General features: G+C 42.3%; 2 protein-coding genes across 3 annotated transcripts in view; both read right to left on the minus strand.

The window, feature by feature from the left end:
• Positions 1-343: 343 nt before the first annotated feature.
• On the minus strand, positions 344-9,714 carry RAB33B (RAB33B, member RAS oncogene family). Its single transcript, XM_075090557.1, has 2 exons — positions 9,315-9,714; positions 344-3,280 (listed from the first exon to the last, which is right to left on the minus strand). Exons 1-2 carry the CDS (start codon positions 9,561-9,563, stop codon positions 2,837-2,839), a joined length of 693 nt encoding a protein of 230 aa, XP_074946658.1. The 5' UTR covers positions 9,564-9,714; the 3' UTR covers positions 344-2,836.
• Positions 9,715-24,914: 15,200 nt separating this feature from the next.
• Positions 24,915-27,684, minus strand: part of NAA15 (N-alpha-acetyltransferase 15, NatA auxiliary subunit) — a 40,036-nt gene continuing 37,266 nt past the window's right edge. For both annotated transcript variants that reach the window (XM_075090559.1, XM_075090558.1), the window contains one exon: positions 24,915-26,738. In XM_075090559.1, coding sequence (XP_074946660.1) covers positions 26,538-26,738 — 201 coding nt within the window. In that variant the 3' untranslated portion in view covers positions 24,915-26,537. The remainder of the gene's footprint in view (positions 26,739-27,684) is intronic.

Genomic DNA, 27,684 nt, shown 5'->3' on the forward strand with positions numbered 1-27,684 from the left:
AGTAATGGAAAAGACTCCTTTAGGACCTTGACATATATTCAAGAATCTGTAACTCCTAGTTTTATAACTATCGTATCACTTCCCACTCCTCTGGAATCTGAAACAAATGCCAAACACGCCTCTGAATCATCAGATGGGTGCTTCAGATGCTCCAAAACAACTCTGAGCCATTGCAAGAAAGCACCGACAGTAGTCCAAGCATTGTCACAGTCCTTCACTAAACTGTTGCCCTCACATGCAAAAACTAGAAACTCTTTTTCCTCCTTTATAGTTTAAGTGGATTTTATCATAAGAAATTATACCATCATTCCCAGAATAGTTATTGAAAACAAGTGATAACAGCTTGCGGCAAAGCCAGTTTATTAGGTTTCTGGGATCGTGTTTTGCCCTCCCCCCAACACATACAAAATAACCCAACTTTACAATTTGGTAGAGTGAAAATACATATACAAAGTATTCAGTACTTTTGACATCAATTCTGTGGGCGGGACGTGAGCACTGAAAGCCAGGAAGCATACTGAATCCTGCGTTAATGACCACGGTACCTTTATGGCGCAACCATTAAAACATGCGTTGTGCTGAAGATGAAATTACATACTTAAACACCGCTTCCACGCAATTTTAATGACACAAGGGCCCTTATTTACAGGTTGTGAATAACTCAAAGCTTTAACAGATTTGCAGATGTTTGATATCAAAGTCAACAGTAACACCGTAGCTTCATAATTTCCTTACCTCAACCCCCACCTGACTGACTGAGGAATTCTTCATTCTGTTTTTGTTATTGAAGAAAAAAACCCAAACAACACAGGACACTTGCTGATATACAAACAGTTAAGATGGATTCTTTTGAGAAAAAAGATTAAGGACATGAGTGAAAAACAAGTTGTCCAAGAGGACTGTAAACCATATTTATTTACAATAGTATACACATAAATTTAAGATCAATCCTTTTCTTAAAAAAATCTTTAAGGACACTAGTGTTAAAAAGCTGATTGTTTCTGAAAGGACTGTAAACCAAATTCTAGTCATGTAAGGTTCAGAGTGAGTACAAAAATTCCCCTTTACAAATGTTTCCTAAACAAAATTACTGTCACAGTTGTAGCAGCTTTATACAGGAAAAAGATACTACCTTTTGTTTAGATTCCTTTTAAGCATCTTAATCATATTAGACCAAATTGAATGCTCTGTCTAAATCTAGAAAAAAAGTCAAAGCATTTTTCTTTCGTCAGTATAACTTGCAGTAGAATTACACCTTATTAATTGTAATAGTTTAAATAGTATTAGTTATCTTCTTTCAATAACTTGTTTCTCATGTGATCACTAGGGTGGCAGCTTCTGAACTGGCCCTTCTGTTTAGTTTCCAGTCAGCATCACACACTACACATTGCAAATAATAATAATAATTTTTAAAAAATCTTAATTTTTACTTCAATTCCTTCAAAAACTAAGTCACAAACCACTGTTTGACATGGCATATGAAGTCATAGATTGCATTCTACAGCTTACATTTCACTTTATGTAATTCGTGCAACCTAGCACCGTTGTAATTATGAAACTTGACCTTCAGACAGAACTGAAATCACATGGTTGCAATTATAAGAACAAAGATGGTTCTAGAGGAGTAATTTCCCTCATCTGACCCACCACTAACTTACATTAGTAATGCCAAGGATGTCCCACATACAGCCATGACATTACACAAGCAGCTTTTAACTCAAAAATCTGTAACAGATGATGTATTTGGCAGATTTTCTCCATATTTCAAGATTTAATTTATTTTGTATTCAGAAGTATTTTAAGAAAGTCCCATGTTCCTAACATTTTGTCCTAAGCATTTCCATCCCTAAAATATGTTGTCGAGTTGGTTGTAAAAAACTTTTTCAAGATATATGAAAAGCATTCATCATCACTAAAATTCTCTGAAACCCCTACCTTTGAAAACTAGTATGCCTTTGCCAACCCCACTCAATCTTTTACACACTTAAGTGTTTTTGCTTACCCTGGGACACTCAACTCAAATCCAGCATCTTTAGAAGTAAGTCCTCATTGAAGTTTTAGTAAGGTCAGAGAAATTATGGACAGTTATAGTCCCAGATTTATTCCAAATCATCCTGTGCTACAGTACTTTCCATAAGAAGGAATGCATAGTTTAGTTTTACATGCTAATTATGAAAAACTAATGAAGTTTTAAGTATCAAATAATTATCCCAAGGTAGGGACAAGTTTGTTAATTCTCTTACCATTGCCATGAAGAAACAGACAAAGTTTACAGTGGTATGACAGGCCAAAAGCTAGCAGTTTGCACCTACACTGACAGCCCAAACTTCACCTGACAGTCCTGGGTTGTTTTGTTTTTAAAGTAAAAGTGTACTTGCTTAGCAATTTGCTTGCAGGCACCAAATATTCCTTCATATACCAAAAATCTCCCCACTCACCGACCCAAAAATCAAGCTACCCAGCTGTCACAAAACACTCCTAGATTGTTCCAGTGCAAGTAGCAACCAAAAATGTTAGTAAACTGGCTTACTATTTATAACCTTGCCACAAGTGATGAAAACAATCTCAGGCAGCAAGAGCTCAAGTAGAACTGCTTTGTCAAAACTTCACTTGAAAGTTTACTTTCGCATACATTTATAGTGAAACATCAAAAATTTAGAAAGTACAAATACAAAGTGCAAGAACATGAGATGGGCACATCTACACCAGAAAAAAAACCCACATTAAAGTGCCAAGGAGATTTGCTATAATTGCTACCAAAACCTGGCACTTTGCCAAGATCGTAATTTTGAAGCATTTGCAAACGAGACAAGGTGAGAGCTGATAACAGCGTGATTTAACACCAGCACATCATGGCAGGTTTTGGTTCAGGCTTTATATGTATTTCATTGCGATCTGGGGGTTGACTAAGCATTAATGGCTTGTGACTTTTAAGCTTGTGAGCCAGTGTCATAAATATGGCCTCCACATGGTCATTGTCATTGGGGTTTTTGGCAGAGGTTTCAAATAATGGCATACTGTGAGTATCAGCGAACTTCTGGGCCAAGTCCGTAGGTACCTGAATGGCACTCCTCAGATCACATTTATTTCCAACAAGAATCCGTGGTATATCACTGGCAAGAAGGTGTTGTTTGCATTCCTCTATCCATGATGGCAGACTGTGGAAACTGGCAATGTTTGTCATATCATACACAAACACAACAGCATGTACATTCCTGTAGTAGTGTTGCACCATGCTTTTTCTGAAGCGCTCCTGGCCTGCCGTATCCCATAGCTGGATCTGAAAAGGGAAAGGCAACGAGAGAGAAAAAAAATGTTTTATTACTCATGTTGGAAAATAATGCAAATTACCCGTAGCTAGGGAAGTCACATGATCACAGAAATCCACTCTTCTGAATTAATCATACTGAAAAGTTTGTGCTGAAGTAACTGTTGCTTTTACATAATTTCAGAAACTTTCACTTTCAAAGCTGCTCACAATTGAAGCCAGGAAGAAATGAATATGCCACTTGATCAGAAATATGAATTTCTGAAAGTTTATTGGAGTATGTATTTTGTAAAACAGAAACAAATCCTGAAGTCTCAGCAATAGCATTTTTATTTGACAAATCAACATGTATTTCACAGCGCAACTCTCAGCTGACATTATTTTTTAATTGCCAAAAATAACATCATCTTCCCCAAAGTTTTATTCTTAGCATGAACTTAACTGCCTATTGCGGTATTATACGAAAGTAGGAAGAAATCAAACCATGCATGAATAACACCACTGCCAACAGAAACAGGACAAAGAAATCTCTGCAGTGCATCTATTGGAATCAAACCCTCCCATGACGAACCTCTAACTTAAGCTTATTTAATGCTTAAGCTAGGACCGTTCTGTGGTTTGTAGTATCAAAGCATTCATAAAAGATTAAAAAAACCCAAACTAAAACTAAAACCTAAACCTGCTGTAGCATGCTGCTATTGTTTCCAGGTACACATCATTCCACCCCAAACAGGCGGAACATATTTGTTTAAAGCCTCGCCAGTGTAACGGACAAAAGAACATTCAGAAGAACTGTAATGCCTTCAAACTTCTCGGGTTTGGATTAAAACAGGACAAAACAAGCCTTGAAGCACAAGCAGATGTGAGCAACAACTAATAAAAATTTTAAATGCATCAGTCATGCTGGTATAATGGAAGCTTGGAGTCCTCAAATGCAGAGAACGCTACAGAATTGTGCACTTATTGGACACAGTGATTTCTGTTTTTTAACAAACGTGCTCTCCAGAAGACACAGGACAGCAACATACAGCAGTCAGAGCCAGTTCACCTACAACGCCAGATTAACTGCACACTGTTAAATAAACTAATTTGTGGCTCTATCACACACACCTTAGTGACAGTGTTAACACTGAGAGACAATGTTCCATTTCTTGGGTCAAAGCTGAGTCCTAGCTTCCCGTCTGTCCTGTAAGCTGATCCCTGACAGCTGAGGCAGTTTGATTAGCACTTCAGCTTATAATTTTTGAGCAAGAAATGTCAGGAAGAAATGTTTCCTCCATGGGAATGAAGGAAGAGTTTTTCTTCAGACTCAGAACTCAAGGAATATTAAGTGTCCTGTAAACAATGAAGGTAAATTTAAAATTCCATCTGTTCCCATAAAAGGTACAGCCGCTACCTTCCCTTGATGAATTTTTTCTCCTATTACCATAGTTCGCTGTTCTTTTGATCCAAATGTTTATTTAGAAGTCATAAGTGTCTTGAAAGTTGCCTTGTTTACCGTTTTCACCGGTGACTTTGATATTAAAAAAAACAAGAAACCCAAGCGCCAGGGACATTTGCTAATGGCAAGAATCTAAGATGCATCACTGATTGAGATGAGGATTACACTATCACACACATTATTTTTTTTTGAAAGCTGGAACAGTAGAAGCAGGGTGAAACTGAATAGAAGCAGACACAATATCTTGATAACAGTGACTAATAATGAAGACTTTTCCTATAAGGGCAGGATTCATCAGTTTGAAAACTATTAAAATGAATGTTGATCGAGATACACAAGACAATCACAGGATGTTATGAATCACCAGTGTGATAGGGTGAACAAAAAAGAGTAAGTGATGTTTCAGGATGGTGTGACCTTTTCTGAAATATTATATTCAACCCTGGTCACTCATCCTCAAGAGAAACTCAGATTGGAGCAGGTGGAAATGGCACCTGGTTACTGGTTTCATCAGGGGAACTGCGAGTTTACATGAAAACATCAGAACAGCTTGGCTTCTGTAGTCTAGTCTAGTTACTTGCAGCTTCTGATCCGCAGACTCATAAAGATCTATGTGCTGCTTCTAAAAGGGTCATTAAGGCTATTAAAAGCAAGGCAAGTCACCCTAGCCTCTGATCGCAGAAAACGGTAGTCTGTTGCAATCCATCTCATTTTAGAGCAAATACCTGCTTTTTGCCAACGGTTTTACACTCTAAACACAATTGACTTCATCTCCATGGTCTGTTAAGGGAGTCTAGACAATCTGATTAAATATAGGCACCTAAGTTCGGTAAGATTCATTCACCTACCCAGATGAGATACACTTCTAGTTCTATGCACTTGAAAAACATTATAAACTCAGGAGACTTACGGAAAATTTTCATTAATTGGGAATTTGACAAATTAAAGAGAGAAGAAAGAAGCACAGACTGAAGTAATCCTTATGTTCAGACAACATAACGTTAAGGAATCACTAGAGAACGCTGGAAAGTGCTATATCAAATTAATTTAAAGAGGAAGCACATTTTCACAGGCAGCTGTGAGCTTACACTTCTCTCCCCATCTCATTCACAGAGCAGAAATCAGTCATGCTTCAGTCAAGCACAGATCTGCAAGTGTATTGCCAGCCTTGGGTAGAAAAGGGGAAATTAAATTAAAGGTTTACGTATCTTCCAAGTTAAGCTTCAACTACAGTTCCTCCTAAATGTTATTTACATGCAGCTTTCAAGCTTGAAGGGTATTATATAAAATAAAAATTATTAATATTCCTGGCATGGAATCATTTGCACTGAGAGGCAAATCCTTCCCCGAGGTTGAAAATGTCACACTTTAGAAGTTTCCTTTTTCCTCTTACCAGGTGAACTTGAAGTGACCATTCCATTTCTGGCCCACCAAAAAAAATTGCTCTACTAAAAAACAACACTGAAAATGTTCTCGTTAACAGACATGCATTGATGAATTAAGATTACTGTTTCACTATTAGTTCAATACCACCCATCTTCAAGGGAGCACATTTTTTATAATAGCCCTTTAAAATGTGTGATTTGAAAGTCTGGTTTAACAGCATAATTTAGCTAATAAAACTGTGGACAGAATCACTTTGTCACACTCCCTAGGAAATACAAATGGTACTTAAATACATAGAGTCAGCTATCAACCTCCCACCTTCAGACTCCTTTTTGTGCATCCAGAAAAGCTCTTTTCTAAACAAAGACTCCCTTAGCAGGTGTGGTTTGGAGCACACTGGTAAAAACCTAACTAGTCTTTAATAAAGATAAAATGGTAAACTATGTCTCCTTTTACAAGACATGGGAAAAAAACTTAAAGAGCTCAAAGGTACAGAACATGACGTTTGGACCTTCTTTGAATTTCATTTGCATCCTTTGCTCTTTTCATGTAGGTCAGTAAAGAGTGACATCATTGTTTTCTTCAATTTTCAATACTTACATCAATTTAGGAAGAGGGCAATAATGCAATAAATTCATTTGTTGAAAATTTTGATTAATTCAACACATCTAGGCATCGCTGTTTCGTATGAAGCTGTTAGCCTACCATACAAGCTACACAGGAATACACTCATCCCTACATCCTGGAATTCTACACAATTCCTGTGTGAGAGACCCCCGGCGAGAACTGTGCTTGTGTTGCTGCCAGTGACACAGCATTTTTCCAGCTGCAAGGGAAACACTCAGTACTGTAGCAGCACAAGAATGACCATCCAGCTGGCTGGGGGAAGGGAAAAGGGAGAAAGAGAAGACACTGCTTCACTATCTCCCTCAACACAAGAGGAAAAATCCCTCTGCTCAGCAAGCCCTCCAGGACACACCAAGAACAGCAGTAATTCGGATCCTCTGAGCTTCCCTCTTTCCTGGTTCAACAGGCATGGCTGGAGCTCACTGCTATAAGCAAGAAAGGTGAAGATGGGTGGGAGGAGCTGGCAAAAACCAAAAATTGGTGCATACTTGATGATGCACTGCATCCCCCTAAGAGCTAGAGTCCTGGCCATAACGATAGAGTTTATTCCTTTTAAAGCTGAAACACAACTTCCCAGAAACCAATGTGTCTCAAAAGAGCCTCCTGCAGTTCTCTACCTCCTTCCAGCAGAACTGCTATATTCAACAGGTAGTATTTTCAAGAACACAGCAAAAAAGGCTACCACAAAATACATAACAAAATGGCACAATAACCTACATTAAGCATCTCAGAACTGTGAATTAGGCCATGTTCTTCCCTTCTCTCCAACAAAGGCCAGGCATAATCCAGAGGTGGTGAAAATGCCACTCAATAAGATGGTGCTGACAAGAAGATAAGCCTCAGGAGGTTCCTTCCTCCATCATGGACAGCAACAGGCCAGGGAGTACAGTGTCTCAGCTATCAGCCAAAGAAGCGCTTATTCAGTGGTTTTATAAAGAAAAAGAGTAACAAAGACTCTTACTCATTTTTCTTTTTTAGTTAAAAAGAAGAATATGAGGTGAAAAAAAGACAGGAGAAGGAAAGCAAATGGACTTACAGGCCCTCTGCAATTTCTTTAATTAGTAAGTAGCTTTCAGCTACGTGACTGTAAGCTGTAATTACAAAGTCTGATGATAATAAATGCAAAAGTACAGTTCCAAGACTACTGTTACTCCTTTTTTCTAACGTTAAACTTTGCTCATAGGAATAGACTGTAATATAGAAGTAGAAGGGGATTCTGTTTAAAACCATGTTACTCCTAGCAAACAAACTGCACTTGTAAGCAGCTAGTAGCCTAATCTGAAAATGTTGGGATTACCACTAGCATTTATGTACCTACTGGCCAAAAAAAAAAAAAAAAGAAAAAGAAGAGTTGTAATGCATTGCTATCACTGATGCAGCTGTTCACTCCTGAACAATTTCTTAATGGGACATTTTTAAAGCAAAATGCTCAGAACAGTGGCACCTGCATAGCTTTGTGGACTTGAAGGTTAAGCGTGATCCTCAATATACACAGAAGCAGAATTTCTGGGAGCCAACAAGCTGCTGATACCAGGCACAGCCAACACTAAAATGCTGGTAAATAACAGATCTACATGGAAGTCCATTTTAAGGAGAAATTATCAACACCTACCAAAAGCTGCGCAAGGGTTTGGCCTACAGTAGAATTTTTTATCATCACAGACACCTACAAAGTACATTTTCAATAGGGCAAAATAGTTTTACACAAAGTTGCAGAGCAGATAGAGCTGAGGCTATCGGCTATACGACACAACTGCATTGGACTGCTGGGGTATAGCAGCATGACAGGAAAGCCTCTGAACCCTTTCGTGCAGCACCACACCTGCCAGCGGTGCGGCAGGCCAGCATGTCCAGCTCTCACGCCAAGCGTGCACAGCCCTGTTGCCTGCCCGGGCCTCTGGAGGCAAGCTGTTCAGGGTGGGCAGAGGCCCACCGGCCCCGGTCTGTCATCCGTCAACACCCGCATCTTCCTCTCCTGGTCCCCCAGCTGCTGCCTACAGTGGTTGTAGCATCATGAAGGTTGGAAAAGACCTCCAAAATCAAGTCCAACCGCCAACACAACACCCCCAGGCTTCCTGAACCATGTCCTGAAGTGACACGTCTGCACATTTTTTGAAGCCCTCCAGGGATGGCGACTCCACCACCTCTCTGGGCAGCCTGTTCCAATGCCTGACCACTTTCAGTAAAGACATTTTTCCTAATATCCAACCTAAACCTCCCCTGGCACAGCTTGAGGCCATCTCCTCTCGTTACTTGGGAGGAGAGACCAACCCCCACCTCATTACACCCTCCTTTCAGGTAGTTGCAGAGCACCATAAGGTCTCCCCTCAGCCTCTTCTCCAGGCTAAACACCCCCAGCTCCCTCAGCTGCTCCTCATCAGACCTGATCTCCAGACCCTTCGCCAGCTCCGTTGCTCTTCTCTGGACACGCTCCAGCACCTCGATGCTCCAATGCCGGGCGCTGCCTCCTGCCAGCAGCCGGTCAGGGCCCGGCGGGTGCAGCACCTCTCCCCCGACCCGCACCCTGAAGCGGCGGGGCAAGGCTCGAGCCCCCGCCTCGCCTCGCCCCATCCCCGTCGCCGCCGTCGGTACCTTTATGTGCTCGTCGTCGATGGTGACGGCGCGCTCGCGGAAGTCCACGCCGATGGTGGCCTCGGTGCGCTGGGGGAAGCGGCCGGCGCAGAAGCGGTAGGTGAGGCACGTCTTTCCCACGTTGGAGTCACCGATGACGATGATCTTGAAGATGCGGGAGCGCGGGGGGGGCAGCCCGCCGGGGAGCGCGCCGCTGCCCGTCAGGCTCAGCTCCAGCGAGGACTCCAGGTCGGCCGCCGCGGCCATCATCGCTCCGGGGGCCCGGGCGGACCGCCGCGGGGACGGGAACGCGGCCGCGGCCGCGACCGCCCCGCTCTCCTCCTCCTCCTCCTCCTCCCTCCCGCGCGGCGGACGGGCGCGCGCCCCGCCAACCGTTAACCGCCGCCCCGGGGAGTAAACGACCGCCTACAGCGCGCGCTGCAGGCTGCCAGGAGTGCCCCGCGCCACGTCACGTCGCGTCGCGTTACGTCACGTCCCGGCTGCTCCCGCCTCTTCAGCTGGGATCGGCGACAGGTCTCGCGAGGGCGCGGCGTTTCCCCTGCCCGCCAATCCCCGGGCGCGGGGTTTGCGTGCGCGTGTGCATCCGTGGCGGGGGGCTGCGTTTGTAAGGTGTTTGCCTTGGTGACGAATCAGAGAATGATAGAATGGTTTGGGTTGGAAGGGACCTTAAAGACCATACAGTTCCACCCCCCCTGCGACGGGCAGGGTCACCTTCCACCAGACCAGGTGGCTCAAAGCTCCATCCAGCCTTGAACGCTGCCAGGGGTGGGGCATCCACAGCTTCTCTGGGCAACCTGTTCCAGTGCCTCACCACCCTCAGAGCGAAGAATTTCTTCCTTATATCTAACCTAAATCTAACCTCTTTCAGTTTAAAGCCATTATCCCGTGTCCTATCACAACATGCCCCTGTAAAAAGTCCCTCTCCATCTCTCCAGGCCCCTTCAAGTACTGGAAGGCTGCTGTAAGTTCTCCCCGCAGCCTTCTCTTCAGGCTGAACAACCCCAACTCTCTCAGCCTGTCCTCATAGGAGAGGTGCTCCAGCCCTTTGATCACCTTTGTGGCGAGGTAAATTATGCAAAAGATTATGATCTCTGTAGAGATTATTTTTCTGACCAAATCACTTGGCTGGAGGACAAGGATTCAAGACCTAGAGCCATTCAGTACTGCAGCTTAAAGGCGCACAAAGACGGGGCCTAACTGGAGCGCCCCAAATGAGGAAGGCTGAGGTCATGAGGGATCTATTTTTAGCCATGGGGAAAAGTTCCTGTGACAGTTTTGTGGTGCGGTGCAGGCAGCCTAGGCCTCTCGCTTTGCCAGCGCTGGACTTTATCATTGCCCAGGCCCAAGGTTGGCATGGGGCAGCATGACCACGTTGCTTGGCAGGCTGCTGTTGAGGCTGCCTGCGTGCCGTGGGGAAGCAAGGGGGAAGGGGGTCTTCGCCAGCCCCTCCACCATTGCTGTGCTCCAGCCTGGCCATTCCTCTGTCATTTACAGTTGTGAGATGGCAGCAAGTTCATCCCCAACAGGGAGACACTTGGACCAAAACTGACTGACGTTATCTTACAATAAGAAGAAAGTATGGCATTGCCTTAAGAATCTGTTAATAAACTCACCAAAGGCATCAACCGAGGAGAGGGGTAGGATGTAGGCATCAAGTTTAAGCAATTCCACCAGCAAAAATTTTTTTAAGGAGTTCAACCCCTGCACTGAAAAGCAAATGTAGATTGCAGTAATTGAGAGAGCTGTTACCCTAACGGTGGCTGTCTGGCCTGCAAACAGCTGAGCCAGGATTCCCAAAGTTTGGATTAGATGCCTAATATAGCTGTTGGGAGTCCTCTTTATCCTGTTACATGTGCTTCTGACCCCTCGGGCCTTCTGCCTGCACAAATAAGAAGTGATCCTTGATTCATTGCTCCCTATAGAGCAACTGTCATGCAGTTGAAGGGTAGTGCTTTGAGCAGCCTGCTGTTGCTCATATATGAAAACAATAGGCTAGAGTACAGAAAGAAAAAATGCCCTGAGTTTAGTTACAGTGCTTATCTCAGTGCAATGTAAAAACAAAATGAGACCGTGTCGAAACCTTGTGCACTGAGGAAGGAGCCGCTTAGCACAGTCACCTGTAGCACTCCAGAGTGTTTAGATCTTAATTCTTGTTACTCTCCTTTCCCGCTCCCTTGGACCAACCTAATGGAAGGTTGTAGAGAAGTGCCTCCACCCTGTAGTTCTCTTCTGAGACAAGATGCCTTCATTTATGCTGTCAAATAATGTATTCTGTCAAAGAGGAGGAGTAATTTTGTTCTGTTGTGAAAGTAAGATTTAAGGAAGGCGAGGAGGTTGTGCTACTCTTGAGTTCTTTCCGTCCCTTCTACAGAATTGCACCTTTTTGCAGCCAGAATGTAAAACGTGTTTGGCTGAGGAGAGGGAGCACAAACAAGCGCACCCCTATAGCCTAATGGTTAAAGAAATAGAGAAATCCTAATTCTAGTGGGGGATGCTCTGGTTTGAGCTCTGGCTAGCGTGCTAAAAGGAGAGTTTAAACAGCTGCTTGGCAGGCTCTGCCAACAGCTCATTTAACTGAGTTTGATCTGGGTTACGCCAAGAGGGCCAAAGCGAGTTATAATTAGATCTGAGCTCTTCAACAGCTCTGAACATCTCTTATTTCAGCAACTAAGACTCTTTAAATGGCAGAATCGATACACCATCTAGTGGCCAAAGGCATTCTTTGCCATTAGATTTTTATACTCTTGTTAATTTTACACTGACACCCGCAACACCTTGCCCATGAATTTGCCTCTCAATACTGTCAACAGCCACCCCAGTTCCTGTTTTGTTAGCTGTAAGACAGGCAGAACCACCTTCACGGGGATGCTCCGGAACACAGCTGGCCCATTGCTCCTGAAAGAATGGACTTGTAGTAAATACCTTCTGAGAGTCATGGTCTGCTAATGCTTCCCGATGGAGAGTGAGTATCCTCGGGGAATCCAGCTTCCGAAAAACCCTTTACTGGCTTGAGCTGGGCAGAGTGTAAAAATCGTCCCAGACGTGGGCAGTATGTGAAGATTTTGCTCAGGGTTTCTGGGTACAGAAAGTAAAGTACTCTTTAAGTAAAGAGTAAAGTACTCTCTATTTAAAAGTATGCACAGTTCTTCCAGGGGTCAAAATAAAATCCTGAGTGCAGTTAATGAAGCTCCTCATTCGCTTCAGGGTTCTTGGTGGTACTCGATATTTGCCTGCTTCCCTTGCAGCGGCTTACTTTAGCTTTTGAGCTAGCAAAAGCACATGTGGGAGTTTTAACTGTAATTTTTGAACTTCCCTATTACTCCAGTCATGAGACTTCCTGATCAGCCTTAACAAATCAGTAAGGAATCAGTGATTTGGCACGAGGTGACTTCACCCATCCCACCCATTCTGCCTTTCTCCAGTAAAGCTGTCCCTCCAGAGCAGGAGGTTCGGGGGAAGGTTGCTTCCCATCGAGAGGACAGCAGTCAATGCCTCTGTTCTGTGCTTGGCCCTGCCCTTCCGAACTGAGGTGAGATGGAGATGGAAAGGTCAGTTGATTTACATGGGCAGGCTTCATAGTTTCAGCCAGAATTCCTAAGCTGTGTAGAGACTGCTTAAATCTGTAAACTGCGTACATGACAAAATCCCAGTTTGTCAAAATTTAATTTCTTAATGGGAATGTATTTTCAGTGACTAAAATTTTCCGGGGAGAGCATTCTGTGATTCAGAATGGCATGTCTGGTCAGACCCAGAGCAGGGAAGTAGGAATAGGTGATGGCTAAAATGCATCAGATCCAGAAAATCTAATTTCAGTTTTCAGTCCCATCACAGGGTCTCACTGTGATGTGATGTGATACTGGGTAAACGCCCCAAGCAGGGAGGCTGGCAGTTGGTGCGGACCTCCTGCTGTCTCCTCACCGAGCTGCCCTGTTCTGCACACTCTGCCAGCTGGACCAGAAATTCCCATTCTGCAGAACGGGAGGCGGAACACGCACTGTTTGCAAATCCAGTTGAGGCTGAGAGATACCTGTCCCACCGTGATCAACAATTAATTGCTAGCCACACATTTCAACTGAAGGATAACAGAAGCTTCATGTATGCTGGGTATGCTACGCATCTGCTAATGGTAAAGGTCAAAACTTTCCATGCTGCGGCCTGAGAGGCATCAGTACATGTCATTTAGTCCATCTGGCAGTAGCTCCACAGGAGGACAAGCTATATTTCTGTCAGGTATGGCCTGAGCGGTGTAAAACTAGATTACGTATGAAGCGTGAACAACTGCTTTATGTTTGTGGCCTGCTGACTTTTGGGTACGTAAACCCATGCAAAACTGAGGCAGTGTTGTTTTGGTATGACAATCATAATTGTCCAGCGTGGCTGGAGCCAAAATCCAGCTCGTCTGCTCTGCTGCCTGCTGTGGGAAGAGGAAGCTTAAAGGACGATGATAAGAACAACAGGAGAAGAAAGCCTGGTTTTATACCCTTGTGACTTCTGCTGATCTGTGGGGAGGGATTTCACAAACAGAAATTGCATCAAAACTGTTCCGTGCAAAGTCTGCCGTTGTATAAGAACAAGTATTCCTCATACATTTTACCTGCAATTTAAAAATTATCTTACGACTTACTCTAAAGTTGATCCTCTGTTTGTAGAATGCTCTACCAACAGCTGAAAAGTAGAAAATCTCTTTGTTTTTAAAGCACCTTTTGAACTTAAATTATATCAGAACATTACAGAGCTCTCTTTTTGAATTATTATTATTTTGCAGTGCCTACATAAGAGCACCTTACAAATACACTTAATAGCTTGAAGGATTTTTAGATCAATCCCGGCAGCTCTTATACAGAAAGTCTCACTATGGTTAAGTCAGAAGTACACTGAACTAGGTCACTCTTGCTTTTCAAGTGTAAAAAAGAAAAATAATTAACTCATATGACACCGGACTCCAAAGAGGAGTGAAAAGTCAATAAACAGTGAAAGTGGTAAAATCTCTTCCCAGCTTTCTTTGTAGGGAACATTCACGCTAGTATTTGAATGGGATTCATACATCTTCTGCAATGGCTTCTTCTCACTCTGAAAGGTGTTTATCTTAGAGCAACAAGTGCACAGGAGTTATTCTGAAGTTTAAACAAATTTATCAGTAAAGCCCTGTCTTTTAATTCTACAGCAAGGTAAAAAACTGATGCCTCAGCAACTCTGATCCACAGCAGCTGAGGTTTTTGCCATGTTTTTCTACCTCAGGATATTTTATGCCACTTGGTTGCCCTGAGGTGAAGCCTCAGGTGAAGCCTTTTTCAGCAGAGGAAGCCAGGCCTGAATAAAACGTGCTAGGTTACAATGTTTTCCAAACGGGAGCCCGAACAGCACTTTCCAAAATGTTGAGAGGTGTTTTCAATGCTACAGGAAAAAGCCCAGTTAACACTTTCCCAGTCGCTCTCCTGTTTGCCCCTCGCTAGGGGCATGGCAAGGCGCATGCAGCCGCCTGGTGACCGCTGGGGCGGGTGGAATTGCGTCCCGGAAATCCCCAGGAACCAAAGTGCTCCTCACTCTGGTAAATACAGGGGTGTGGCCAGAGAAAGTTGGAGGTACAGTATTCCTTTGCAAATTCTCTATAAAGAGAAGGAGGATCATACAATTCCTTGGAGGTCCTCAGCCATGAAACAGCAGGCTACAGGGCCAGTTAAGGCAAGCTTCTTAATTAGCGATGGGTTAAAAAATGATGGCTAATGCAGTAATTCCCAGGCAGGGAGATCTCAGGAGAATCTTGGCTTAAGTCACGTTTATATGAGCTATTTCAGTGTAGTACTGGAAATTTCATCACTTATGATCTATATGTAGGGATAAAGATGTTGATTAGATCATTACATTTCATCCAGCATGGACTATTTCTGTATGTTCCTTTTTAATACATTTGGAAACCAACAAATATAGTTGAATTTATTTATAGTAACAGTATAAATTAAAAATGCTTCTTGCTATATAAGCATTTGAAAAAGCTTTGTTTTTCCTCTTTGGCAAGGACAAATACTTTTAATATGCTATTCGGATGAGTTCAGTGAATGAATGTACAAGAGCCTAAGTTCACAGTTATTTTTGTTTAGCAGATGTAGAAGTTTCTAAGGAAGGGAATTCTGAAAATAGTTGCAAGCCTCTGGATTTGCTCAGAATTTCAAGAACAGTTATTTCTGTCTTCCCTTGAAGATGTATTTTAACTTGTCAGTCCCATGAAAATGCAGAGTGGTCAATATCTAAAAATTATGTCTACCGGGTTTTACATTAAGTAACAAGTTAGGGAAAAAAGTGCAAGTCTAAGGCTGTCTCATGTTGCTTGTTATTTTCTGAAGGGATCAAAAAGTTTCCAGGTATGTCCTTTTGATCCTGATAGTTTAAGGACAGGCGGTTTAAAAATGTTTTTAATGTTTCTGCAGAGATACTGTACCTCTGACTTCTGAATTCCTCTGGGGGCTTTGTCCTTTTGTGCGAGGCCTCACGCCCTCCATTTTTGCAGCCAAAAGTCCTGTGGTTTGGCAAGGAAAAGTTCTGCTACTGCAAGACCTGACTCTGCAAGTCTAAGAAGAGTTTGACCTCCCATTAACATGTTCCTTGCAACAACAAAGGACAGCTCTTTAGGCGGCAGGATTTAAGGACCCTGTATGTCAGGTTCTTAAAGCAGACTGAAAAAGCAAGCATTAACATACCCTGTGGAAATAACAAAGCCAAATGCCTCATCTATCTTTGCATTGAAATAAAGTTTTGACACAGCTGCTTTTACTGCCAGTTACTGGAATGTGGCTTTCTCATTCACTTCCGTGCCCTTGTTCTTGTCAAAACTATAAAACTAAAAGCTTTAAGGAAATTAAAAGAAAGAAAAGTTTTTACGTATCTGGCTTATGCTTGGATTTTATTCCCATTGCCTGCCTGATGAGAGACTCAGGCTTTAATGTTCAGATCAGTGTGTATTTTAGGTTGATTGGATGATGATAATAGGCCTCATCCACTGGACATAACATCATAGTCTGCCTGGCAGAAACTTTTTACCTCCTGCCGTGAGAAACCCCTGCCAAACACGGGCAGAGAAAAACTGGACCCTTAGTGCTAAAGGCAGCATCTGCAGCTTTATGAGTCACAGTTTAACAGGAGCACTTGCTTGACATCCCTTCTCATAAGAGCTGGAGTGGCTGTGGGATTGCATCTTTAGTGCTTCAAACACTGTTGGCCATGTGGGTCTGTGCGGAAGCGTAGCGTTGTGCAGCTTTCAGATGACAGTGACTGAAACAATGAGCCATTTGGCCTATCAAGGTAGCTGAGGTGAGAACTGAATCACTTCCATGGCAAGAGCTTATCACTGAAACACAGGTTCTCCACAGGTCCCAAACCTGTACCAAGGCAGCCTGTGGATCCCCGCTCCGATGCTGGGCATGCCCTCTGCCTCGTTGGGGTGACTCACCCATGGGGCATCCGAAAACCTAACGGGGAGCATCTTGGCAGCAGGGGTGGAGACAGCACCAGTGGTCAGCAAAGCTGTTCTGAAGCATTTTGATCCACCAAGTGTGTGTTAAATCAAAAGCTGCGTCCCTGCTTTCTCTCTCCCTGCAGTTGTACATGCTGTGCTCAAGGGCTTTCTGCGTGTCCCAAGCAGTGCTGCAGAAAGGTTCATCAAATGTCACAAAGCTTCTATACTTACCTGTCTGCACCATGGCCTCCGATAAATCACAGTTGTACTGTGCTCTGCCAACAATTTGCCAGCGTGTGTAAGCTCTAGACTGAAGTCCTTGAGGCCCAAGACTTTGTTTGATAAGAAGATATGTTGTGCATTTTATTTTCTGGTGACAGGTTTTTCTTCAAGTAGAATGATACCAGAGCATGATTTTGTTACTTATTTCTGCAAGAATAAGCTTTCTTCTTTCTCTTCCCAGGCTCTCATTTGTTATCAAGGGCATAGTCCTACTCCCGTTTCAATTAAACAATTGAATAAAAAAATCCCACCTATGAACAAAACTGGGAACTGCTCCTACTTCCGTCCCTTTTGGTAAAATCCCACTTACACCAGCAACATCAGTTTTGTTTGCAGCAAGATTGGGGGTTTCAGTAAAATCAGCATTACCTTTATAAATAGCAAACCCTTCCTCTGCTCTCCTACTGCCCAGAAAAACCCCAAAACATTGCAACTAGCATCGGTCGTTGGTTTCCACCCAGAGACTGGAAAGACCCAATGGGCTGTGATGACTAACCTGGTTCTCTAGCAGTACCGTGGTTCCACAGCAGTGCTGAAGTACTGCTCCAAGGACATCTCCTCTGAAAAAACATCAGTCTTCAAGGTGTCAGGCACACAAATCTGCTTTCTTAAGAGGACTACATATGAAAGGATATTAGAAAGCAAATACTAGAACGGATTTGTGCTGTTGAAAATACTGTGATCTCACCAGGAAGAATAATTTATAATGTATATAGAAAAAGCAAAAAACCCACCCAAACCAGAGGGAGCCCACGCATCCGAGGATATTGTTAACATAAGCATGAGGCAAAAGCTGTATTTTCCCAGTGTTTTGCTAAGATGTCCCTCCTGCTATCAGGTTTTTAAGTTTCTTACTGCATTCAGAGTTCCTACTTGTACTTCTTCCAGTGGCATCGGTCTTTCTTTTGCCCTTTCTTAACATTCAGCAGCAGCCCATGCCTCCAGATGAAGGACTCGCAGCCCTGCACTCAGCTGACTTTGCTTCCTCAGCTTTCACCTAGCCGCAGCGCAAGGCTTTTCCTCCATTCCCTTCTCTTTCAGGGTTTTATGTAAAGGTAAATTTAGGTCACTGTACATTATCCACATAGTGCGCATACATTTTGTGTACCTGTAAATAAGTTATAAAAGGCAAAACAGCTTCACTCTCAGGCGTCCATTTCGGCGCAACCAAGCCAGAAGATTTGGTAGGCTCTCAAGCTGTTCATTCATATTTTTGTCTGAAAACCAGTGTCTTGCATCCTTTTGTGTTCTCTGCTGGTGGACATTTTTTCCTTACCCAAACATACTGCCTTGTGCAGTGATTCCAGCTCACTTCTGTCAAGGGCATCACCCCCTGGGAGGCAGATCTCCAGCAACCCAAGCGGCAGAGGGAGCCGGAGGGATAAGAGTCAGCTGTGTGGCGGCCCCTGTCAGCTAAACTCTTCTCCAGTCTGCGTGGTGTTCCTGGCTCCCTCTCCCTTTGTGCCTTTAATTGGAGTGGAAAACACAGAAAAAAACCTGAGACAAGACATTGGTAATCAGAGAGCTGAACAAGACTTGCTCTCCCCCATCTCCCCGTGATTCATGCTAGCCTAACCAGCTGCTGTGGGCTTTGGAAACATGGTCACACACTGGGGCTGGCAAAAAAGCCAGAAGGACACACAGCGGGTTTACCCAGTTTGAAGGTGCTTTGGGGTCAACCCACTCGGGGGGGGAAAGAAACTAAGCAAAGCCAGACTGCCTGAAAAAGGGAATTTGTTTGCCTGAGAATGACGGGAGCTAAAAATTGTGTTTTCTCTATCCCCGTTTGCTTTCTGTATTTTAGTTTGGAGTCCCAGGGAATTTGGGGAAGAGGGTAGGGGTCAGGCCTACTGCATTTGAACTGTTGCATGGGGAGAATATCAGACAGGCGACGTGGCGCACGGGACAGCCCATGATGCCGCTGTACCCAACATACGGCAGTATAAGGAAGTCTCAGCCAAGTTTTGCCAGAGCATCAAAATCCAACTGAAGAGGGCTACCACCCCCTACCATCAGGGTCCTGCAATATTAAACAGAAGGTAAAGGACAGGTGGGGGAAAGATGCCCATCCAGGGACAAAATAGGAATTCAAAAGCACAAACAAGCTTATGCCGCAACAAAGCAAAGACTGTTTTCCCAGCTCAAATGCATTAAAAAATATTTCCAGTTGTATTTCATTAAGACATTTATTGCTATTGCAAGTGAAGTGAGATGCAGAATTGTGACTATCTGGTGAGTCCTGTGAGGAAAAAAATGCTTGAAATGCATGATGTAAACAGCCAGAAGCCAACATTTTCCTAAAACTTTCTAAAAATGCTTCTAGATGAAAAAGACAACTGCAAGAAAAAATAGAAGATAATTAATAAAAGTAGTCTAATACATTATGAGGAGTGTCTGGTTTTAAGTTCTATATTTTTGTGATAAAATCTTACAAAGTACACCCAGTGAAACGGAGCTGTTCCTGCTCTCAGGGGCTGACAGTACATCTCTGTGGGGTCTTAGAAGAATGGAGAGATGGCTCTTGCTTTTGAGAAGTTCAGGAGAAAATGACGAACACTGCAAGGGCCTGAAAAAGCCCTCACAAACCCATGACTTGCACTTGCTTACTGCATGAACCACTCAACAGCTCCACATCTACTCACACTTTACTGTCCCCTAAATAAGAGGCATTTACACATCCCTTGGGTTACCTGCATGAAGGCAAGATGTGAATAAAGTAGCAGCCAAGTCCAGCTTCGGAGTGCCGCTGACTGCTTCATCTACAGGACAGCCAAGTCCTAGACCAAGCGGGATTCCCCTTTTGCCTGCTTCACAGCAGATTAGGCATTGCAAAGGCCATGCAGTCCAAATTAGAACATTACTTTTGTACATATTATTTCAAAAAATTAAAAAAAATAAAATAAAGAGAGCAGAACACTGACATTGCATTGCCAACTGTACAAGTCGATCAGTTGGGGTTTTTTTTTTTTGATTTTAGGACAGTGTTTATGCACCTCCCAGCAGGCATCTGGTGAGATCTGACAGCAGCAGGAAGGGGTCTTGCTGGGCAATTAGCATGTGTCCCTTCAGTGTTTTGAGGGATGGAGTGACCGAAGAGAGGCAGTCTTTCTGCTGCTGCACGTGGGACCTTCAGAAGCTTCCAGAAGCATAACAACAAGGTAGGAAGATCCTTATACCTGATGGAATGGAGGGGTACTGATGAAGTCAGTCCTGACAGATTTATGCAGATAAAATAACGTATGAACTGCCAGACCACCTTGGCTCCTCATATATCTTCTGTGCTTTAAGTCCTCTTGTAGGCAGTCATGAGGTGCTGTTCCCAGAAATGGAAGGGTGAAGTCTGAAAGTATTAAAAGTTCAAGGCAGGTGGTTACCCAGTGTGAATGCCCCTCCCCTCTCACAAAAGAAAAACAAAATTACCGAGGACAGTGATAAGGAAGGGATGCTGTTTTTTAGTAGGGTATGGTCTGTGCAAAGCAACCATTACTGCAACCTCCCCTTTCACATCCAAAAGGGGGGAACATGAGGATGTTGCTGTCATCACTTCAGTATCTCCCACCCCAGCATTTATAACAAAATACAGAACCTGCAAGTTGCTGGAGCCCTTTGTGCTCGCTGTAGACAGCGTTAATCAGAACTGTTATTCATTACACACAGTAGTTAACAGTTTTTTCCAGCTCATTTTAACTGTCAAGCTCACAACACACTGTAGGTTATTATAATGCTATGTCAGCTGCTAGCTAGTTACTTTTGCTCCAACTTGTCAGTGTTACCATATTATTTTGTCTGCTGACTGATTAAAACAAGACATCTGGGGATGCTGGGTCAGGAAAGCTTTGTGGTCTTATGGGTGGTGAAGAGACTTATTACTTCCCCCCCTCCCCAGATCTGAGGAAAATAGCAAATGCTTCTTCATTCAGCTTGCCTCTCAAACCCCTTTTATTCAACCCTTCAGTAAGAGCGCTTACCAAACCCACATATTGGCTCTTTGTAGCTTGAAAGAGCAAAGGATCTTTTTATATGTACATACAATTTGCTTCAGGGTAGGAACGACAGCTCCCTGCCAAGGTGGTTCTTTTCCAGCCCGACTCCGAAGGGAGCCACAGCCTTTCCCTACTGATCTTTTCTCCATTTTGCGAGACCCACACCCCAATTTCCAACCCGTCAGCATGGAAGGAGACAGTGGGGAATTAAGGGAACAATCAAGGGATCGTTTATTACAAAGGTGGTAGGCATCTAAGGAGGACGGTGAACTCCACAAGGAAACACTAGCACTCATTTACAAACAGAACTCAGCATTTTTATTCATTGATTGACTTCCTGCCAGTTTTGATATTTGCTACCACCAGAGAAGAGCATAAAAACACAGTACAACATTGTTCACCAGTTAGGAAGGCTGGAAGGGAAAGCAAATCCCAGTACAATTGCAAGTAACTTGGTGGAATTTATAATTTTTTTTTTAATGGATCAGCAATGAAGCAATAAATATGCTGCTGCAGTGAACCAACAATAGGACTTCCACTAAATTTGTGGTTTATTGCATTACAGTTTAAAACTAAACATTACCCATCATCATACATTTGTTCACCAACCAGGTAAATGACACTCTTTCGTATGTTATATGCTAAAAAATGGCTAAAATTATGCAGTAGCTGAACTAGACTAGGACTAGTAGAGGTAGATATTGAATGGGCAGTGCCAGGCAGAAATATTTTGTAAAAGTACTTTTTGTCTTTTATTATGAACAGTTAGCAGGTGTAACATTTTAAATTAAAACAACAAACATCTTAGGAACGCTTTCTAAGATGCTTTGGGTTTTCTAGTAATATTTCTCTTGCAATATTCTTACAAACCCTTTGATATGGTCCCTTGTAAACTGGACAATCTTTGTCCTCTGATTTTTCTGCCACAATTTACTTGAAGACCAACATACAAAGCTAGAATCTTTGTGAACATACTACTATTTGCTTGTACCACTCAAAGTAATACACATTTACAGCTTCCTTCGCATGGGAAGACTGCATTTATAGTATTTACAGCTTCAGTAATCTTTCTAGTAATAAAAAAGCTATTTTATACTTAATCTAAATGGAATTTCTATTATGCCACTTCCTTATAACTCACTTCAGTCTCCTGTTGCCGAGCTGCTCTATCAGTTCTCCTTGCCATTCGCACTGCTGGCTGTAAGCTCTTGGGAAGAAGAGTCTCTGCCCAGAACAGGCATTAAAACTGGTGTTTGTAGACTGCAGCTTTAATTTCCAGGAAATATAATCATGACCACATGACCACAAGTTTTGTAAAAGCGTACGCCCTTTGCTCCTGACCACATCCAAGAACCGCTCACAACTGGAACGCTCCCGGAAGCAGGAGTCTTTCCCCAAGCTCAGCAACCATTTTCCTCAGTCTGGAACTTTAGCTTCCATTAATGAGCTTATACACTGCTCGGTTCCTTACCGATATGACTGCCTGATTATACTACATTTGCATTGTTTTCCTCCACAGAATCCCAAAGCAGTGCGTTATCAGACAAGTGTAACGCTTATTTCCATACAGTTCAAGCTATTTTACATTACCACTTGGGTACAAACTGCATTTTGAGAGCAAGCCTTCTTAGGGGGAGAAGACGGGAAAGCTTTCAAAGCCAGCTAGCTACCCAGTACAGAACACTTACAAGAACATTTAAAGCTACCATGAAAAAAGGGAAAAATAAAATGATTTTGATTCAGGTATGTTGAGCTGGATTGTTCTATCAATTGGTTTTGTTAGCATTAGTGGCACACGTTCAAAGCACAGCTGTGGCGTATGGGATGCCAGCACTGCAGGAACAATGGCACCATTGCTCGAACCCTCAAAGGCATCATGCTAGACAAAGGTCTTAAGTTTTCATATTTGAACTTGCTCACATGATACTGAAATTGTGTTTGCACCCCTGGTTTCTCGGGCCTGATCTCACCCTACTCTCATCGGTGTTTTCTTTCTATGAAGACACTGACAAATCAATCTGTCGGGAGAGTAAGGTGCTACACCAACTTCCAGGGCCTACTGTACAGCTGGAGAACCTCCAGACCTAGAAAAATAAACCAAAGCAAACAACTACAGGCAGATTTAATAAGCTAATTACATGTACCTCATCTAGCCCTAGAGAGCTCCCTGGGAAACTTGGAATTTTCTCCCTATGATAGGAGAGAAAACTGAGCAACAAACTTCCTTCTGTATTCTGGCTGACACATCACATACCAGGACACGATTCCTCCCCTATGAACACGGAAGTATTAAGACCTCTATTAAAAAAAACCCCATTAACTGTAGAAGAATACAGAAGCTTTTAAGGCATTTAAGATGGAAAGAAATGAGTTACTGAATAGATAATTTTGAGATTATTTTACCTGTTTGTTCACACATACCACATGTCTGAATGCTCTGGTCTCCAAAGGGAGAAAGTGAGTACCTCACCTATCATCTCGGGGCAAAAAACCACTTTCAGTTACTTAAAATTTAAGTCCACTTCTGACTCTGGCACTGCTTCATGCAGTGTGCATTTGCACCATCTACAGTCTCTACCTAGGGAAAGTTTGTTTTTTGAACTCCCCCCCCCACCCCCACCCTGGAAGGATATCCATGGCATATGTCATCACCAGTGGCTCCACTGATGGTGAAAGCATCTTTCTCCAAGGAAGATCATGAAAAATTGAACCAGACCACATCGTCAGTAAGCTGACATTCTAAGTCACTCTGACCACGACTGCAATCCCTGCTCACCTGCTTTGGCAGCCAAGCACCAATGATTACAATTTTGGATCTCAGCACGCAAAGGGAGGTTTTCACTGTAGCATGGCACTCTGCGCTACTACTTCACAAGACTCATTGCATTGGATTGTAACTTTGTTTCCAGCTCTTTAAAACTCTCCCACAGAAGTCAGCACTGCATCTAACAGGAGAGATGCGAAGATGAAGCATTAGCAATTCCTTTGCCAATTAAAGAACCTTCTTCTTCAGGTAAACTCTTGACTTAGTTTCACTTCCTGGGACTGACATCTTCTGGAATGGGATGAGGAACCTCTTTAATCCAAAAGCATCATCTCTGAAGCACTATGGATGTCTTTCAGCAGGGTTATGAAGAAGTGTCTTTGGGGAAATCACAATAGACGTGTAGATGGAGGCTTCTGGAAGGCCCACAGAAATATCCTTTCCCGCTTGCATAATGAAAGAGAACAAGTAACTTCTTGCTTTTAGTTCATCTATTTCAACACAAAAACAGGCAGTGAAAAAGGAAATAATCCCATTTATAGACAGCACCCAAAACCCAGAATTTGGAAAAAAGAAATTTCCTTGATGCAATTCACAATCTGTTAAAAAGAGTGAGCACGTATCTGCCTCCAGCTAAGCATCAGAAGCCAAGAAAAGGGCAGAAATACTCAGAGGCAAGGCCAAAAGCTCATAGCTTGTGTAGGCAAGATTGAACCATCTTCAGTAGTTGCAGAAGACATGCAGTCCAAGTATCTCAGGCTGCAGAAAAGACTGAGATCTAGACATAAATACCAGAGTCAATTAAAGGCTCTATAGGTATTCTAGTCCCTAAAAGCCCAGCAGATTAAATATACAAATATAGCAATACAACTTACATTTCTGACATGAACTACACTGCAAACATACACAAGGATAGTCTAACCATGAAAAGAAAGTGGTGCTGAATATACAAGAAACAAAACACTGTTCTTCTGACAGTTAGAAAACTACAAACCCCAATAAGTCTTCCTGGATTTCTTAACTGTACGTGTCAATCACTGAATTCCATGATGTGGAAGAGGAAGGCTGTGTATCCACACGACAGATACTCTGTAACTGAACTCCTGCAGCAAAGAAGGCACTCACTTTGTAAGCTGTAGTTTATTTTCTGCTCTGTTTTATATGATGAGCCTATAAAAAAAAAAAACATTTGAGCACTTATCTATATTATTAACACAGTAGACTTGCAGACTGAAGCTTGACTTGGAAAATAAAATTCAACGCCAACACTGGTGGAACTTAAAAGCCAAGTAGTAAAGCATTCTGTGTTAATAGGACTTCCCAGACACTCAGTATTTACATATAATGCATTTGCATTTTATACTCAACAACCACCCATCAGCAGTGACATTATTAGCATAACTGGACAGCACAGTAAGCCAACCCTGAGCTGCACTCTAGTGAACCCATTCATTTTCAAAGTACAACAGAGATTGGTTTAAATATTCACACAATTGTTTTTCAAAACGTTTTATTGCATTATATTTGGTACCTTATGTTTGACAAAGGAAATTACATCTGTAACTGCAGGAATAAGAAGCTGGTCTGTTATTGAAAAAAAATCTTGGGCCCCTTAAAAGTTACAAAGTCTTGGGCTTGCCTGAAACAACTGAGCAAGAAATATATTCTTAGAAATGTAGGGCTTCAAGTATTACAAACCTGTGACACTGTGGAAAAGTTCCAGAGGTATCTAAACTGCAGCACTTTTTTTTTTTATTTCTGCATAACGTGAACAAGGCCTGCTGAGGTTTTAAACTATTAGTCTCTTGATCAGTCAAAATGGTAAGTCAGGAGTTCTCCTCTTTGCAACTTCAAGCCATAGTATGTTCTCATTTTGTTTTCACTCTATGTGAAAAATGCATGCTATCTTTCTAATTCGTTGGTGCCACATCACAGTGCATAATTTTATTTGGTTCTTGCATTACAGTTTTAAAAAGTTTGGCCAACCTACGCCAATAGGTTCATCTCAAGAACAGCAATGTTGATTCTCCCCTCCCCACCCCCCAAGTTTAATTCAGAGCGAGATAGTTTTAACTGGTTCCTTCCGTTAAAAACTGTGGTGCAAGAACACCAAACTGATCGTGTACAGTGAATTTCAGAGACACAACAAGCTTATTGAACACACTATGTTTCTTAATTCTGCTTGATATCCATATGTCCCAGCATCCACAACATAACACGTATGTTGCAGGTTTCTCTGTATATTCTGATTCACATTGCATACTTCCTATGGACAGAATCATCCCCGTATCAAAATCAGTCAGATGCTAAAGCCCCAACAACTCTTTGTGCTCAGTGAAAGAATCCAGTGCTAAAACAGCATTTTTGCTGTCTGAGATAACAGTAATCTCACAAGACAAATTTAAAGTAATATTTCTGCCACACACCTGCTCTGAGGGCTACACACCTCCAGATTTCATATAAATTAGTTTAAAAACATGGGTAGGTAGGTAAGGAGAAGGGGTTTTTTTCTTCAATTTTAGCAGCTTTTAATTTTTAAGAAACCGAACAACCTATATCCAGTAATATGTTAGATATTTTTATATATATACTTTGTCAGCAGGATAAAAAAAAAGTAAAACTATTTGAAGGCAACATTTTTTTTCCTTCTGTTCTCTGTGTAAGTTAGAGCAATTCAGCAGGTGCGTGACAAAAATATTATACACCAGATATGGTCCAATGTCATTTTTTTCCAATAAAGTTGTTCATATTTCATTGGCCAGTTCTTCAGGTTCTGCAGAACTATCTCCATTAACTGTGATCTTCATATCCTCTTCATATCCAGGGGGCATGAAAGCCAAAGCATAAGGGAAAAGCTTATGACAATTTGCTCTGTAAGTTTCAGATGCTTCTTTACAGTCTCCAAGGCTACCGTCACATAAAGCTTCTAATACCTCCATACAAGTCTAATTAAAGAGAAAAATAAAGAAGTGTTATGGTTTCTTAAACATTCGTCCGAACACTCACAAACCAGAAATACAACACTACAAAGAGAACAAACTCCAAGTATTTTTCCAGGTTTCAATTAAATGACTTTTTTTTTTTTTTAAACTAGATACAGCATGAAATACCAGTGTAGCCTGATTCAAAATAATGCAGTTTAAAAAGGGATTTAAGAAACAGCTACAAATCTTGACTGAAAATGAAAATACTTATTCATCACCTGTTCCTTATTTTCCTTAAAAAAAAAATATATATATATATAAAAAATTCATTCTTACTAGCTGGCAGCCAAGAACCAGGCTTACTTGCAACTCTATGTGTTTTTTGGGCTTGTGGTGCCCCACCTCAAATCTTGGGATGCACTGAACATTCCAGCAATACATAACATGCACTTGAATTTTAATGTTCGCAAATACAAACAATGAATCCAGAATATGTACTATAATTTCCTAATAATGACTTTTGTGAACGTGCTTTCAGACTGAATTGGAAGAATCGTAATCAGCATCAGCGAACAGCATCAGCTGAATAACTATAATTAGACGTGAAAACATTTCTGGTAGGGAAAAAAAACCCCAACCATTTTTACATGTAAGGATATGTGACTTAGTGAAGCGTGCCTGTAACTAGTGAATCAAACCAGATTACTCAGTTATTATCACATCCTTCAGCTACATCTGCAGCTTTGTAACCATTTTTGTTCATGATTTAGAAGCGAAAAAGATTTCCTGTTTTTTCCAACTTGCATTCCAAACACGAGAAACCAGCCTACTGAGCTTCACTAAAGCCCAGCAGCATTTAACATCCGTCACGTTGCATGTGCTAGTCTTTTTTTACATTCCTCTGACATTTACTATAGCTTTTATTTGTTCTGTGTATTGAGATTAACTGCTCTGTCCTCCCGCTATG

Source organism: Phalacrocorax aristotelis, chromosome 4, assembly GCF_949628215.1.
Source record: "Phalacrocorax aristotelis chromosome 4, bGulAri2.1, whole genome shotgun sequence".
Classification (NCBI taxonomy): Eukaryota; Metazoa; Chordata; class Aves; order Suliformes; family Phalacrocoracidae; genus Phalacrocorax; species Phalacrocorax aristotelis.